Below are 16884 nucleotides of genomic sequence, written 5' to 3'. Positions count from 1 at the left end.
AAAACCTTTACCTCTACTTATCAGAAGCGAGCCAAGGGTACAGTTGTATTTAAAAACACAGATTTAAAAACTTGGCATTATACTCAATGACCTTTGACCAGTAGCTGGCCACTTGGAGTGTCTCAGGTGTTGCCATTAGAAGATCCTCCATTGTGCATGTGGCAGGGCTCAGACTACATTGTAGTAGGTGGTTTATGGTTTGCTGTTCTCCACACTCACATGTTGCGGACTCCACTTTGCGACCCCATTTCTTAAGGTTGGCTCTGCATCTTATGGTGCCAGAGCTCAGTCTGTTCCATGCCTTCCAAGTCGCCTAGTCCTCTGTGTGCCCAGGAGGAAGTCTCTCATTTGGTATCAGCCATGGCTTGAGGTTCTGGGATTTAGCCTGCCAAATTTGGACTCTCACTTGCAAAGGTGTTCCTGCGAGTATCTCTGTAGATCTTAGAAAACTATTTCTTGATTTAAGGCATTGATATGCTGACTGATATCTGAACAGAGGATGGGCCAGAGATGTCACTGCCTTGGTCCTTTCATTACTGGTTGCTACTTCCCAGTGGAGGTCAGGTGGTGCAATACTGGCAAAGCAGTATAATTTCTCCACTGGTAATTTCTCCCTGTGATAATGCAACATGTCTCATTAAGAGCCACATCTACTGTTTTAATTTGGTGAGATGTGTTCCACACAGGGCATGCGTACTCGGCAGCAGAGAGGCAAAGCGCAAAGTCTTCTTTGTATCTGGTTGTGATCCCCAGGTTGTGCCAGTCAGGCTGTGTCGTATGATATTGTTTCTAGCACCCACTTTTTGCTTCATATTCAAGCAGTGCTTCTTGTTGGTCAGAACACGGTCCAGGGTAACTCGCAAGTATTTTGGTGTGCTGCAGTGCTCCAGTGGGATTCCTTCCCAGGTAATCCTCAGAGCTAGAGATCCTTCTCTGTTCTTAAGGTGAAAAACATATGCCTGTGTTTTAGGAATCAGGAATCAGCTACAGGAATCATCTGGTTTTCTCTGTAATAGGCAGTGAGAGTGCAATAACTTTAGTGGAACAGTCTCCTCTTTGTGGTTCCCTTTGGAGGGGAGCCCTTGTAAAGAGTGTGGGACCCTAGTGCCTCGCCTAATTGCAGATTGAGTATTCCACTGCCAATATATTCCGGAAGAAAGGGTGCACACACTGTAGAATTCATGCAGTTTGGTAACATTTTTAGCTGCTAGGGCTCAATGCTGTGTAATCATGGGAGGTGTAGTTTTACAAGGTCTTTCACCATCTCTGCCAAAAAGTGCTGGTGCTTCACCAAACTGCAACTCCCATGACTCCTTAGCCTGAAGCCATTGCAGTGAAATTGGTGTCCAGCTGTATAAATTCTACAGTATTACTTACTTAGGCGATCCCTCGTTGTCTGAGTATGATGGCCTTCCAAGGGTAGTGTCTTGGCGGTGGATATGTAAGTGACTGTGGAGACCTGTTCTTGACCCGCATGTTCTTCCATAGTGAGGACATCCGTTTCCAAGTGGAAGGCGTCGCCCTTCATTCGTGCCTCTTCAAATTCCATAGCACTGCTGGTCACAGCTGACCTCCATCTAGAGTTCTCAAGGGCTAGGGCTTCCCAGTTCTCAGTGTCTAAGCCACAATTTTTAAGGTTAGCTTTAAGCCAATCTTTAAATCTCTTCTCCTGTCTACCAACCTTCCATTTTCTGTTCTTGAGTTGAGAGTAGAGTAACTGCTTTGAGAGCAGTGATCAGGCATTTGGACAACGTGGATAATCCAGTGGAGTTGATGGTGTAGGAGCATCGCTTCAATGCTAGTGGTCTTTGCTTCTTCCAGCATTTGTCTGCCTGACATTTGCCTGCCTGTCATTTGTCCACCTGTCTTCCCAAGAGATTTGCAGGATTTTTTGGAGGCAACGCTGATGGAATTGTTCCAGGAGTTGAATGTGATGTCTGTAGTCAGTCCAAGTTTCACCTGGAGGCATGGCAGTGAAAGTGGTGTCCAGTTACATAAATTCTACAGTATAACAGGCATGGGAAAACTTTGGACTTCAATTTCCACAATTCCTAACACCTGGTAGGCTATTAGAAATTGTGGGAGTTGAAGTCCAAAATACCTGGAGGGCCGAAGTTTGCTCATACCTGACATAGATGCAGCCAAGGTAATACCTTCGGCATTGTTGGTTTAATTTAATTGTTGGTTTGAGGGGAGTTCTGGAAAGTGGTGTGGGGCCCTTGTTTTCGAGGGGGCGTCTTTCAGGGGGTGCCAGGCTTGAGTACAGGTTGAGTATCCCCAATCTGATTCATGCTGGTGATTGAGAGAACGACTCCTTTGGCTTTGTTGGTTCAATCACACAAACATGGTTTGAGGGGAAATTTTGCGAGGAGTGTAGGGTCCCCATTTTGGAGTGGAGGTTTTGTAAAAGGTGTGAGGCCCCTGTTTTGGAGGGGAGTTCTTGTAAAAGCCTTAGTGCCAGACCTGAGTGCAGTCCAAAATACTTTGAAATGGTCAGTGTGGTTGACTGACATAATGACACCTTTGGTCTATTTTCTTATTTATTTACTTTGTTTTTATCTGGCCTTTCTCTAGATCAGGGGTCCTCAAACTTTTTAAGCCGAGGGCCGGTCCACAATCCTTCAGACTGTTGAGGGGCCGGATTATCATTTGAAAAAAAAATACAAATTCCGATGCACACTGCACATGTCTTATTTGTAGTGCAAAAACAACAAGAACAATGAAAGAACAATACAATATTTAAAAATAAAAACAATTTTAACCAACATACATTTATCAGGATTTCAGTGGGAAATGTGGTCCTGCTTCTGGCCAATGAGATAGTCAAGTTAATTAGGGTTGTTGTTGTTGTTGTTGTTGTTGTTGTTGTAGTTGTTGTAGTGTGCCTTCAAGTCATTTCAGATTTGGGCGAGCCTAAGTCTAAAATGTATTTATTTATTTATTTATTTACTGCACTTATTTACTACATTTGTATCACACCCTTCTCACCCCAAAGGGGACTCAGAGTGGCTTACAAATTATATGTACATACAATATATTATATTATTAGCATAGCACAATATTAGCATTATATATTACTATATTGAACTATACCACTATACTGTAATATTATTAGTAATATTATATGTAATATAGAATATATAATTAATATTATTATATGGTATTATTATTAGTGTTATGTTGTATTACATTATAATATTATTATCAATATTATATGTATATACCATATATTATATTATAAAACTGAGGGCGGGGGCCAGGTAAATGACCTCGGAGGGCCGCATCCGGCCCCCGGGCCTTAGTTTGGGGACCCCTGCTCTAGATATAGAGGTGTAAGATGGCTAACATGGTATGAGACAAAACAGAACAAGTGCATGGAAATATAAATATTAAAACTGAAAAATAACTAAAACAACCCCTCAGAAAGCAGAGGAGCCATAGACATACATTTATTTCTGCTGCACATGCCTCTAAGATGCCAAATATGGGAAAAGCCTATATATACCTCTATGTACAATTGTCTGTCTTGTCAGTGTATAACACGGCATTTAATGTTTGCCGCATATGTATGTTCTGTGATCTGCCCTGAGTCCCCTTTGGGGTGAGAAGGGTGGAATATAAATACTGTAAATAAATAAATTGCGAGTATGAAAGCTGTACCCCGCATACTGGGCTTTGTCTTCTTTAAAAGTTCTACTTCTTTGAGTGAGCTGTCTGTAAGAAATGTATATACCCGGTGTTATTCGTTACGGATGTTTGCACATTATGCTTATCCTTTTTGTTGGTATACATGTGACAGCATGCTCAATTCAAGGTAGCTTTCTTTGTGTCTATAATTCTATCCTTGTTTGTTCAGAATTACATGCTGTTAAATAATGCTTGCTGTGAATTTCTATCATATTGGCTTCCCCTTATGGGAACCCTGTGCATGGAAGATGCTCAGTCTTCAACAGCACTGATCAGGAAAAAGGAGAAGGACAGCAGTACCAAGAGCAGCATTATCCACCAAGGCATTCTTTGTATCCCATTCAACCCTCTTACAAGCTATTGCTTTTGTGTAGAATTTTGGTTGGATCCATCCACCTATAATCCTGTCTTCCCCTTTTAATACTACCTCTGGAGCCCCCGGTGGTGCAATGGGTTAAACCCTTGTGCTGGCAGGACTGCTAACTGACAGGCTGGCGGTTCGAATCCGGGTAGAGCAGGTGAGCTCCCTCTGTCAGCTCCAGCTCCCCATGCAGGGGCATGAGCATAGCAAACATCTGGGCGTCCCCTGGGCAATGTCCTTGCATATGGCCAATTCTCTCACTCCAGAAGCGACTTGCAGCTTCTCAAGTCACTCCTGACATAAACAAAAAACAAAAAAACAGACTACCTGATTTTAACAAGCATTATCCCATTATCTAATGAGTCATGTAATCTTAATTTCTACTAAGTTAAGTAATACTTAAGTTGCATGTAAATGCGCATAGGATGGTTAATTTAATTTGCCATTAAAGGAAGTATTAAAATAGTAGCTGAAAATAAATAACTATCTGCCAAAACCAATGTCTATCTATAATATTAAATATGTATTACAAATAAAGGAACTGGTTACAATAAAGAAAATATAAATGGGTATCATTTCTTATTAAAAAGAAATAATTCATTTCATAATAAATTGGACTCCTGTGTATCACACTGAATAATTATTAAGCATACACTTCTTACTTAGGCGATCCCTCATGGTCTGAGTATGATTGTCTTCTAGGTGTGGTGTCCTGGCGGTGGATACATAGATGACTGTGGAGCCCTATTCTTGACCCGCATGTTCTTCCACAGTGAGGACACCTGTTTCCAGATGGAAGGTGGTCCCGATCGGCTTGACGTGCCTTCCTCTTGATACGTTTCTTCCTTTTGCCACATCATTGCTGGTCACAGCTGACCTCCAATTAGAGCGGGCTAGGGCTTCCCAGTACTCGGTGTCTATACCACAGTTTTAAGGTTAAGTTTTTAAAGTTAAGTGTTTTTAAGCTCTAAGAGTTTCTTTACAGTAATTAAATTTTAACTCAGTTGTTTACACTGAGTTGGGGACTATGCAGTTCTCTAGAAGTTTTATTTCTGCTAGGCTTTCAAAATGCACGTTCTCTTTCTTGTTGTCTTTTAGGTAGAGGAGGCTGGCCAAGTCTATCTCTTGATGAAAAAAGATTTCCGGATTTCACGCAATGTACGTCTTGCCTGGTTTCTGAACCGTTTGCACCAGGTTATCTGTGCAGTGCCTGAATCGGAATTGGTGAGCAATCCAAACCATGTAAGCATACTCTTGTTTACAAAGGTCTGCTTGACAAACTCACAGGAGAGAGGTTTTTCTTCTCTCACTCTCAGATTGTTGTATACACCCTCCTCACAGTTGATGTCACTTTTCACTTCACTGCTTACAAGAAGGTGAAAACACATTTTCCAGTCTCTCATTTTAAGATTTTTTTTAATGTAATGGTTTACTTGGTTTTAGTAGCATTAGTTTAGCTTTGTTTGATTTAACATTTTTAGAGAGATAAAATAAACCTAAAATTGTATCATCTGCTTCTGAATTGTGGAGTGTTGCTGTAAGAGAAGTGTGATGCAGTTGTTTGAATATATTTATCAGAAAACACCCTGTGATTAAGTTGTTTACACTTTCACTTGATTTTTTGTTCCCAACTGTTTACATATTCAATTTTTGAAGGTAAAATCAGACAATGAATTGGATGTTCTCAGCATACTGCCCATTAGTTGGCAACCTGACGAACCTGTACAGCCCAGACCATATCTCCTTGTGCCTTCTACTCAAGTCACTTTCTTTGCATGTCAATACCGTTTTGTGATTGAACTGGATTTGAGCCCTTCTACAGGGATTGTGGTAAGTTTATTAGTAAGTAACCATGACCAATATTGTCAGTGTTTGCCTTTCCCCCTTGCTTTAAGTATTTTTTTTAAAAAATGTCAAAGAAAATCTATCTTTTTATTGGAGAAGAGCCTGCTGTGATCCATTTCCTCTCTTGATAGCATTCAAAATCGTTAGATATCTAGGATTACATCCTGAAAGTAAGAGTACTTGGTGTCTTCAAATGAAAATTAGGACATGCTTTTAGGAAGCAGATTATTCCTCCAACTTAGACAACTTTAACAGAAGTTTAATAGCCTCTCAAATCTTATCTTTTTCAGGATGACTCTACAGGAGAGATCATTTTCGATGAAGTGTTCTATGCCCTCTCCCGATGTTTAGTGGGGTTGTTAAGGCCCTTTCGAATCCCAGGCTCAGACATCCTCTTCCAACCTGAGATTTTTGTCACTATTCAAGCATATTCATCCATTATTGGCTTACAGACACACCAGGTAGTACTTACACTTTTTGTTTCTTTACCCTCTTTACCCTCTGAAAGTCTGGTACCCTGTTTTATAGCAAAGAGCCTATGTAGGTAGTGGGGAAAGAATCATATATAAACCTTCAGTTTCTTGTAAAACTGGTTTCCTTTTACCAGGGAATACACCACAGTGTGGTTGTGTGGAATGGAGTGTTATGGTTGAGCCTTATGGCTCCAATACTGGGAGACGTGGTCGTAAGACTCCTCGAGAGTCAGACTCTCTTGAGGAGCGAGAGAGGAAACGGCTGCGGGATATCTTTGCAGAACCATCTGACGAAGACTCCTTTGAGGGTTTCACTGAGAGAATGGAGGAAGAGGTGGTTAGCTCAGAGGAGGATGACATGGAATGGACTCGTGTGAGAGAGGATTTGGGTGTTCCTGGTAATGATAGCATGGGAAGCGACTGGTGGGTTGCAGGATCGGACCCGTGGACGAGTTGGAGGGATGGGACGGGATCCACAGCTGGGGATGCTGTGGGGCGTAGTCAAAGATGTTTTAGTTCTGATGAGGATGATGATGATGAGGCACCTGGAATTAGGGTTACACCTGATAGCGATGAGGAGTTGTAACTGGCATAAAATGGGGTCTTGAATCCAGGGCTAATTGCGTTGGGCAAGGTAATCTGGACGGACGCTTGGGATCTTGTTTGGGAAATTCCTGAAGACGGGTGTGTTTCGTTTGCTGAATACCTTGGACCTCCGTCGTCTTCTTGACGGACATTGTTTACCTACTCGGAATTGACGCTGGACTGGCTGACTGACTACGACCTGGGACTATCCTTTCTTGACTATCGTTGGAATTCGTGGAATCTAAGACGCCTGCACCTGGTAATCGACCTCGGACCGGATTGGGACCTCGCTGACGCTGCAACCCTTGATTGATGTGTTTGGACCCGGAGTTTGCCCGCTGCACGGAGGAGTAACAACTTAGTTGCTCAACCACAGCTGTTGAGTAGCAGAGAGGAATCTGCTGCCAGTGTTTATGTTCTATTGAATCTTTGTTTACTAGCTTTTGTTTGTTTATAGTCCCAGGCTGAAGTAAGCATTTTTGGTTTAACTCGGATTAAACTCCTGTTTAATCTGGTTTATCTTTTGAACCATTTTTGTGTGACTTTTCTTATTGAAGGCGAGTGTTTGCCTAGCTCTTTGTTTTTTACGAGCATTTTTGGTTCTGTATCCTTAATAAACTGTGTTGAATCTTATCTACTGGCGTTCTGTCCTTGACATGGAGTCTCCAACCTTCTAGAGCAGGGATTTGTACCACTGATGGACCCAAAGGCCAACTTGCTCCATTTTTTCAATCCTGCAGATACCTGTACTTTTTGTGAGGTTCTAGTCACTTCCTCTTTCCTCCCATCCACTCCCTTTGCTGTTTTGGGTCCTGTTTGGAGAGGGGTGTGAAACTCAGTTTAATGGAAAATATGCAGCTTAGAGGCCTCTGAAAATGCAATTCCATTTGCTGTTACCAAATTGGGAATGGGACAGATACGCAGGTACCCCTGTTCTAAAGAGGACTTGCTCACCACGTCACATATGGATACCTCCCAATTATACTGTAGCTAATTTAATGATGTATTGCTAATATGATTATATGTTTGAAATATTTCTTCTCATCCTGTGAATTGAGGTTCATACTTCAGTTTAGTTAGTCAGAACTCACAATTGTTCCCTGTACTTTTATGAATTCTGGCTTCTTGTCCTTGTCTTTTCATGTTTGGTGTCTGTCTTCCATGGAATTAAACTGAGCTTATATTTCTAAATAGGTCTAATAATATGTATGCAGGGGTTGAAACTTAAATTGATACTTGTATATGACAAAACCAATATGCCTCATAAATGCAATTGAAGGAGGGGAACTGCAATTCCTTATGATTGGTTATGCTAGGAATTGCAGTTCAACATTTGGAGTAGTATAGCTAATGCTTAGGAGCTGCAATTCAACAACGCATGGCAGACTGTATCATTCCCGCTCCTATATAAAAATATATCACTTGGACAAGAGCATTTCCAGCCTAAAATCCATCATATGGCATGTATTGCCAATAAATCACAACATTTTGGAAGTCTTCCTTCCAATTCCCAACCTTGTTTCTGTGATTTCTCTTGGAATAGCCCAGATCATAAAACTAATTTGTTATCAAAGAGGCTGTGCTAAGAGAGAGTGCTTAAAACATACCTCTTATTACATTTTGGGTTAAAATGTGCTAAATTTTAAAGTATTTTTATTTTTCTGCTAATGAATTGGTACAGCCTACTGTTCCGATTATGTGAGATTTTGTTTGCATAACATTCCGCTTTGTAACAAAATACAGTTAATGTTTTCTCAATTCTCTTTGATGCAGGTGCTGTTCCAGGGTTGTCTGCTGGATAAGACCAATACAGAGACCTTCCTGCAGCAAGTTTATACACAATTATGCGTCTTTGAAAATAAAGTAGCTGAGATGCTCCGACAGCAGTATGAGCCCAAAAGTCAGGTGAGAAAGCCCCAGTGGTTTCCTGGTATTTGAAGGAATCGTAGAAGTTCTCACACTCTTTAGCCCCCCTGTTCTGGATGAGTTTTTTTAGTTCTGCTGTTCATAAATCAATACCAGGAACTTGCAGCTCAAACAAACATAGGTGATGAAAAAGCATGATCTTATTTACTCCCATGCAGAGGGAATGTGAAAGAGTTGGTCTTCGGGTAATATCTTTTTAAAGCCCTTATAAATTATGTATTTGTCTTCTAAGAATTTCGTTAGCCCGCTTTCCCACATACACATTTCTTTTGTGCAATCCTTGAGTTACTTGGATAGATGTTGAGACTGTCCTCCCATATCCTTACAGTTTAGAGCTGTGGGATTATATTTGACTTTTGATCAGCAATGTACCAAAAGCACTTGCTGTAAGGAGCAAGTGATTTATAAATTATCAAAGGGATAATGCTGACTGGATTAACCTGGAGAATAGGAAACTTCTTCATCCTCCTATTGAAAGCTAGTGGAATACCAGGCCGTGTAGAGAAGTCTTGTGTGTGGCAGATACCTGATCAATGGGTAAGTTACATGTGTGTTTATAGAAACATACTTTACAGAATGTCAACTAAACAAGGCAACCTGTGAATGAATTAATGAATATACAGGCGGTCTGCAAGTTATGAACAAGACAGGTCCCCTAGGTTTGTTCTTAAGTTGAATATCTTTGTAAGTCAGGATAGGTACAATTTTTAAGTGTAACTCCACACACACACACACACACACACACACACACACACACACACACACACACACATATATAAATTAGCTTTGGATAGTATAGGGAATGGTTAACACCCCTATGGTGTTTGTTTTGCTGTCTGTGTCTGTGTTCAGAAGATTTCACCTCACTTTCTGTACCTGTGATGATTGGATTTTGAAAAATGTGGCTTATTGTACAAAGCCTGGTGATTGGTGATCAAGCTTCGGTTGAGAGACCTTTTCCCCATGAAAACTCTTTCAGGGGTGGATTTCCCTTCCGAGAGGTAGTTTTCTCTCACTTCCTTTTGTCTCACCCCCATTCTTCACTATGAGTTGTTTGTAAATTGGATGTTTGTAACTCGGGGACTGCCAATATGTATGTGTGTGTATACACACACACATATATATTTATATATACATACACATATACACATGTGCGTGTATGTATATATGTACTATATGTATATTCTAGTATAGCATCCAAAAAAACTTATTTTTTTAGCTAATGTGTTAATTTATAAAGTCTAAACTACTTTGAGTCTCATGTGGGAGAAAAAATAGTATATAAATTAAAAAAGGAAGTAAGTAAAACCTAGCTTGAGTTCTTTCCAGGTCCTTAACTGCTCTTTTGAATCTGGATGAGGGCATATGTAGAACTGTTTTGCATGGCATGTTTTCTAGTGTATTCTCTGTTCCTGTCCTTCCTTCTCTTCTATACTCAATAGGTTTCCCTTGTCGTTTCTTGACCTTTCTCCATGTTAGTTTGCTTAGAAACACCAGATTTTTCTCTTTAAACAAAGGGCCATTAGTACCACACTAATGTATGTGTATAGAGTTGCTAGAGCTATGCCTAAAGCTCTGTCAGCACATGCTGATTGGCAGCTTGCAAAAGTTGCTGACGTCAGGATTTTCCAAATGAACAGATTATGAGATTTGTTTGTTCAATTTAATGGAGGAATCTGTTTTCTGCTTTTGCTGATTCTGTCATTATCTTGTGGATGTGCTACTTCAAAGAAGTCTGAAAGATTAAATATAAGCCACAATAGTTCAAATAACTTCTCAAGAATTTCCAGTGTGGGGACATTTGGCACCATGATTACAAACTTGCTTTTACACACAGCTTCTCATAGGCAAACTTGAGAAGAATCAGAACTTTGTTTTTCTTTGGATGATGCAGTAAATGAGAAAATCATGAAATTGGTCTCAAAATCTTCTATGCTTGCAAATCAAATGTAGTTGTGAGTCTCCTGTATTAATTTTAGAAACCTGGGCCTGGGAGTGTTTGGCAAGTAAAAGAGGGAGCGTATGTATTGTTTAGGAATAGAAGTGGGATAAAGAATTTCAGGTTAGACTTTGCAGACAAGAGTTCTATCTTGTGGCTCATGGGAACATTACTATTTTTTATTTCAGGTGGACTTGCCATCTCTTAACCAAGATCGTCTTTGTGACACCCAGGAATCCTCAGGGAGGAAGTTGGGGGTCTCCATGGTCACTGCTGATGTCGGGCTGGTCAGCATGATCCGGCAGGGAATCTTGGCGCTCCAATTGCTGCCCTCAAATTCCAGTGCAGGTCAGTCTGCAGGCCCCTTTCAAGATAGCATTGTCAGGGAAAGCATGAATAGTTCCTTTTGAAACCAGTTTAGTGTTACATGATTGAACCAAGAGAATTGGAGGAGGAGTGAAAAGACACTTTCCAAGTGAACACAAGGCTGAATGCAGCGGAATGAAATCACAAGGTTTCGTGGCTTGGCTTCCCTAACTCTTGATATAAGACTTTCTCAGTGAAAGGACCTTTTGCTCACCTGTTTGTCTGATGGTAGTGATGCCATATTTACCTGTAGCTACATGAAGCAGCCAGAGGCTTTTTGATCTCCTTTCCCTCATCAATTAAGGATGTAACAACAAACCACATGTAGCAAATAGAATGCTTTGACTCACCATGTCCTAACTACAAGCAACAAAAATGTATGTTTGTATTTACCATCTGGAGAGTTGCAAAACATTGAATTGATATTAAGAGACTTAAAGCATTTATTTTTTATTTTTAGTGGATTAGCTAGTCAGATCCTGAAAATAATTTTCACACACATGTGCAGGGCAAAATGTTTTGTTTAGATTTTATTTCTCAGAATCATTGCATTTCTTCTTTATCTTATAATAGATATTACTCAACCACATCTGTTGACTGTAAACCTGTTTTAAGACATAGTTCTTTACCATGGATGGGAGGGTGGGTGGTAGTACTAACAGTTGTATTGTTCTTTCTTCGTAGGGATTATTGTGATCACAGATGGTGTCACCAGTGTCCCAGATGTGGCTGTTTGTGAAACTCTGCTCAATCAGCTGCGTAGTGGGACAGTGGCCTGTTCTTTTGTTCAGGTGCTTTGGGTGTGTTGGTTGTGGGAATGATTGGATAGTTGCATATCCACTGTATGGTGGGGGGATTATTGAGCCTTTAGACCGGGGTCCACAAACTATGGCCTGCGGGCAACTTGCCCCCCCCCCCCGAAGCCATTTATCTGGCCCCCCGGGGGTTACTCATTCTGTGAAGGGGGAGGGGTAGCCAAGAGGAGGAAGGCGGCGGCGGCTGCTGCTGCTGCTGCTTCTTTTGCGGTGCTACTTCTGCTGGCTGTTGGCAGCGGGTGGGCAGGGGAGGGACTCTTTAGGAGCCCCCTCGCATTCTTCTCCTTTTCCTCTCCTTCCTTCCTCTTTTTCCAAAGCAGTAGTAAGTAAGTAAAAGTTTATTTGTATACCGCCCTCTCTCCCGAAAGGGACTCAGGGCGGTTTCCAATATAAAATCAGCATAAAACATTGTACAATAAAACACTGAAAACACTATAAAAACCTATAAGAATAAAAAAAACATAACAATTGACTAAAACAATCACATAAACAAAAGCAATATAATCACTCAAATAACATATGAATCACAGAAGAAGAAAAAAGACCACTGGGATGGAGGAGAGGATGGCCTGGATGGGCCACTAGAACTAAAGTGCAATGTTATATTCTAAGATGCTTTGGGGCAGAGGAATAAAGTGCAGTGTTTCAACTCATAGAAATGGCCTGTGCAACTACTATAGCTATGGGCTTGGTTATTGTAAAGAAGTGTGTTTTGCTTTGATTTATGGATGACATGTTTGTTTTTGTTTTAAAAGTCATGTTTGGCTATGTTTAAAATGGGTAAGTATTTGGAGTTATCAATACATGGGGGAAGGTAACCAGCTCAGCATTCTGAGGCAGGTTACCATAGCAACGGGGGCGGAGCCAACCACCGTTTGGAAAGAAAAGAGGGAATGTTTTAAAACCATTTTTAGTCTGTGATTTCTAGTCACAGGAGACAGACTGGTTCCATGTTTAAGGAAACTAGGAAAGCAGACCTCTCATAGTGCCAGACTAAGCAAGTGGGGTGACTTGTTTAAGGTTATATGTAGAGGCTGATAAGTAAGGGGAATTACTCCCAGTGGATCTAAGTGATCAGTTAATAGTTTTGAAGGGAGAGGAGAAAGTATTTTGGAAGTTAGAACACCTCAAAACCTATTTGTAACAGTTATTTAAGTGCCTTTAAGAAGTTATAGTAACCACAAGCTTTGTACATGAAATAAACTTGTTTTGTTCTTTAAACCATCTAAGTCTCTGTCACACTCATATTCAAAACTAAACAACGATACCATCTAAAGTAAATAAGAATTAAAAAGAATAAATTATCCTCTGCCTGAGATCTCCACAATTGGTGGCCGCAGCTGAATAAAGCATATTTATATTGGTGGCAGCGAAGATAGTTAAATATATAATAACATAATTGATTTAAAAGGATTCCTCCCTGCCTCAGTCCTTTACAGTTATCCAAAGGCAAAGCAGAAGAGCCAGGTTTTAAGCAGCTTTTTGAAGGAAGCCAGGGTGGGTGCTTGCCGGATTTCCTCCGGAAGGGAATTCCAGATCCGGGGAGTAACAATAGAGAAGGCCCGCTCCCTCGTGCCCACCAACCGAGCCTGGGATGGTGGCGGGAGCGATAGAAGGGCCCTACCGGATGAACAAAGAGGACGAGTGGGTTTATAAGGGGGGATGCGGTCACAAAGGTAGGCGGGTTCCAAACTGTTTAGAGTTTTATAGGTAAGAACCTGCACCTTGAAAAGCAGCGGGCAGGGGAAGGACTTTAGGAGCCTGCCTGTCGTCCTTCTTCTCTTCCTCTCCTTTCATCTCTTCCAAAGCGGTGGCGGCGGTGACAGCATGGCTGCAGACTGAGCGTCGTCCTTTCCTCTCCTTCCTTCTTTTCTTCCAAAGCAGTGCTATCATCACTGCTTTGGATGAGGAGGAAGGAGAGAAAGAAGACGTTCAGTCTACAGCCGTGCTGCCTCTGTCGCCGCTTTGGAAGAGAAGGAAGGAGAGGAAAAGGGCGAACGGTATCCTAAATTCCTTCTCCCACCCGCTGCTTCAGTCATCAAGACAAACATTGCTTTTGAAGGCTTTCACGGCTGGAATCATTCAGTTGCTGTGAGTTTTCTGGGCTGTATGGCTATGGTCCAGAAGGATTTTCTCCTGACATTTCACCCACATCTATGGCAGGCATCCTCAGAGGCTGTGAGGTCTGTTGGAAACTAGGCAAGGGAGGTTTATGTATCTGTGGAAGGTCCAGGGTGGGAGAAAAAACTCTTCTCTGTTAGTGGCCAGTGAGAATGTTGCAATTAATCACATTGATTAATATTGAAAAGCCTTGAGGTTTCAAGGCCTGGCTGCTTCCTGCTTGGGGGAACAAATATGGAACCCGACATTGAGCATCAGTAGCCAAAAGCAGGATCATAAGATATGTGCAGTGTGCATAGGAATTTGTTCATAGTTTTTAAAAAACTATAATCCTGCCCTCCAATGATCTTGGGATAGTGAACTGGCCCCGGGTTTAAAAAGTTTGAGGACCTCTGCTTTAGACAAGCAGTGAACAACTGCAATAGGTCTAGGAGCTAATTTTCTACCCTTGCTTAAGTGTTTTAACAAGGCACATATTTCTTATGCAGGTTGGAGGAGTCTATTCTTATGACTGCAGTTTTGGTCATGTCCCTAATGTGGAACTCATGAAGTTCATTGCCATGGCAACATTTGGCACATATCTTTCCACATGTCCTGAGGTTGCACCTTCTTGTCTGGACTTGAATGTTTACCACAAAGCTTTTCTTCTGTACTCGTTTCTGCGCAGTGGGGAATCCCTGAATCCAGAATATTATTGTGGTGAGTCTTGCATGAGATGTGGAGTGGGGGATGTTATCTCCTTGTTGTCAAATTAGTCTTCAGTAGTACCAAAGGAAACAATAATTTAGAATTAGATTGTAATGTGAATGTGAAAAGCATGAGACATCTGCAAGGGGATGAATTTATTTATTTATATTTATCATGTACTTTATTTCTATCCCGCCTTTCTCGTCAATGGGACCCAAGGCATCTCGCAATTACATGACACAACCCAGTAGAAATAGAGCAAATACAAAACTTAAAAACAGTTCAGTATTTCTGTCATGGATATAAGTTAAAATACAGATAAGATATAACAAATACAATTAAATTACATTTAAAACTCCCAATCTTCCCAGAATCCCACCCACAACTTCCCCAGCAGTGCGTCCGTCATCCTTCCCCAAATGCCTGCATTCCCTAAATTCCCCAACCCGCATCTCACCAACAGCATGATGAGGAACTTTATGGGGAGATCTATTTGAATGTGGACAACCCTCAGGCTTGGAAGGAGGTCACCTGTAGAAAGAGATACAGGACCAGGCAGCCTCCGCAGAATACTTCTGCTCAGCTTGACTTACACAACAGATTCCAAATTCTTACACCACTAAAATCTGATCAGGAAACATATCTTGTGGAGGACCACAGATACTTAGATACCACTCAGTGGGCCACCCTTGATCAATGCATGGCGGATAGCCCTGACAGGGGCGATGCATCACCACATTCACACTTACACAATCATGCAGATGCTCTATCCCCAATCGTAGACAAGGTGCAACAGGAACACTCTTGGGAAAGTGATGGGCTCTTGGATGCATCTCAATGGATTGGCATTGACGAATGCACTGGAGATGTTGAGGAGGAGGACAACACTTTACACCTACATGGTTCACTTCAACAGGAACACTCTTCAGGGGACCTACACACTGTCTTGCACAAAAGGGACCCAGTCAATCCTCAAAGGAAACAGGTCTCGGTAGTAGGTGACTCCCTCCTTAGAGGAACAGAAGCCATCATTTCCAGACCGGATCGGATGGCTCGAGAAATATGCTGCCTCCCCGGGGCAAAAATACAACATATCACTCAAAGGCTCACCAGGCTCCTAAAGCCCCATCACCCCCCCCCCCCCCCTTATGTTGATTCATGTAGGAACCAATGATACCGCTAGGCATACTTTTCAAAAGATCATAAATGATTTTTGAGCTCTCGGAACAAAGCTAAAATTGTGTAATGTACATGTGATCTTTTCATCCCTCCTCCCCATTGTAGGATACGGCTCTACAAGGGCCAGAAAAATAGTACAGGTCAATAACTGGCTCAGAAAATGGTGTCAGGAGTAGCGTTTTGGCTTCCTCGGCCATGGCCTACTCTTCCAGGAGGATGGCCTACTGGCAAGTGATGGGGTGCATCTCACACAAGTAGGAAAACATCTTTTTTTGCACAGACTCACAAACCTCATCAGGCGCACTTTAAACTAGATCTGCTGGGGGAGGGGAACAACAGCCTGGTGAACACTATATTACCCATGACCACAGGGAACCACCAAAAGGCTAAACGGAGGGCTGCACAAACACAGCAAGGACCAAAGACCAAGAGCACAATAATCCCAAATAAACAGCTCGGAGGAAGGTCACAAGGGCTTACGTGTCTTTACATTAATGCACAGAGCATGGGAAATAAGCAAGACAAACTCCAACTTTTAGCACAGCACCACACATACAATGTCATAGGCATCACTGAAACCTGGTGAGATGACTCCCATCACTGGAATGTAGCCATTGAGGGCTATAACCTCTTTCACAGAAATAGAACAAAGGGGAGAGGAGGGGGAGTGGCTTTATATGTCAAAAGCCGAATGGGAGAAGTCCCAGCAGATTGAAGGAGGGCGAATGTGGTCCCTATCTTCAAGAAGGGGAAAAGGAATGACCCAAACAATTACTGTCCGGTCAGCCTCACGTCGATACCAGGCAAGATTCTGGAAAAGATCATTAAAGAAGTGATCTGTGAATACTTAGAAACAAATGCGGTCATTGCTAATAGTTGTGATGACTCATGGGCCATGTA

General features: G+C 41.7%; 1 protein-coding gene across 8 annotated transcripts in view; it reads left to right on the top strand.

The window, feature by feature from the left end:
- The window catches only part of szt2 (SZT2 subunit of KICSTOR complex), an 86014-nt gene that overhangs the window by 1736 nt on the left and 67394 nt on the right, over positions 1 to 16884 (top strand). For 5 of the 8 annotated variants that reach the window (XM_062978377.1, XM_062978379.1, XM_062978380.1 and 2 more), the window contains exons 2-8: positions 5147 to 5290; positions 5705 to 5878; positions 6184 to 6354; positions 8725 to 8856; positions 11005 to 11164; positions 11867 to 11973; positions 14607 to 14817. In XM_062978377.1, the coding sequence (XP_062834447.1) occupies positions 5147 to 5290; positions 5705 to 5878; positions 6184 to 6354; positions 8725 to 8856; positions 11005 to 11164; positions 11867 to 11973; positions 14607 to 14817 (1099 nt within the window). The remainder of the gene's footprint in view (positions 1 to 5146; positions 5291 to 5704; positions 5879 to 6183; positions 6355 to 8724; positions 8857 to 11004; positions 11165 to 11866; positions 11974 to 14606; positions 14818 to 16884) is intronic. The other 3 variants (XM_062978383.1, XM_062978381.1, XM_062978384.1) reach the window with 1 other exon arrangement.

This window comes from Anolis carolinensis, chromosome 4 (genome assembly GCF_035594765.1).
Source record: "Anolis carolinensis isolate JA03-04 chromosome 4, rAnoCar3.1.pri, whole genome shotgun sequence".
Lineage (NCBI taxonomy): Eukaryota > Metazoa > Chordata > Lepidosauria > Squamata > Dactyloidae > Anolis > Anolis carolinensis.
Note: the sequence above shows the minus strand (reverse complement) of the source record. Positions and strands in the feature narration are given on the sequence as shown.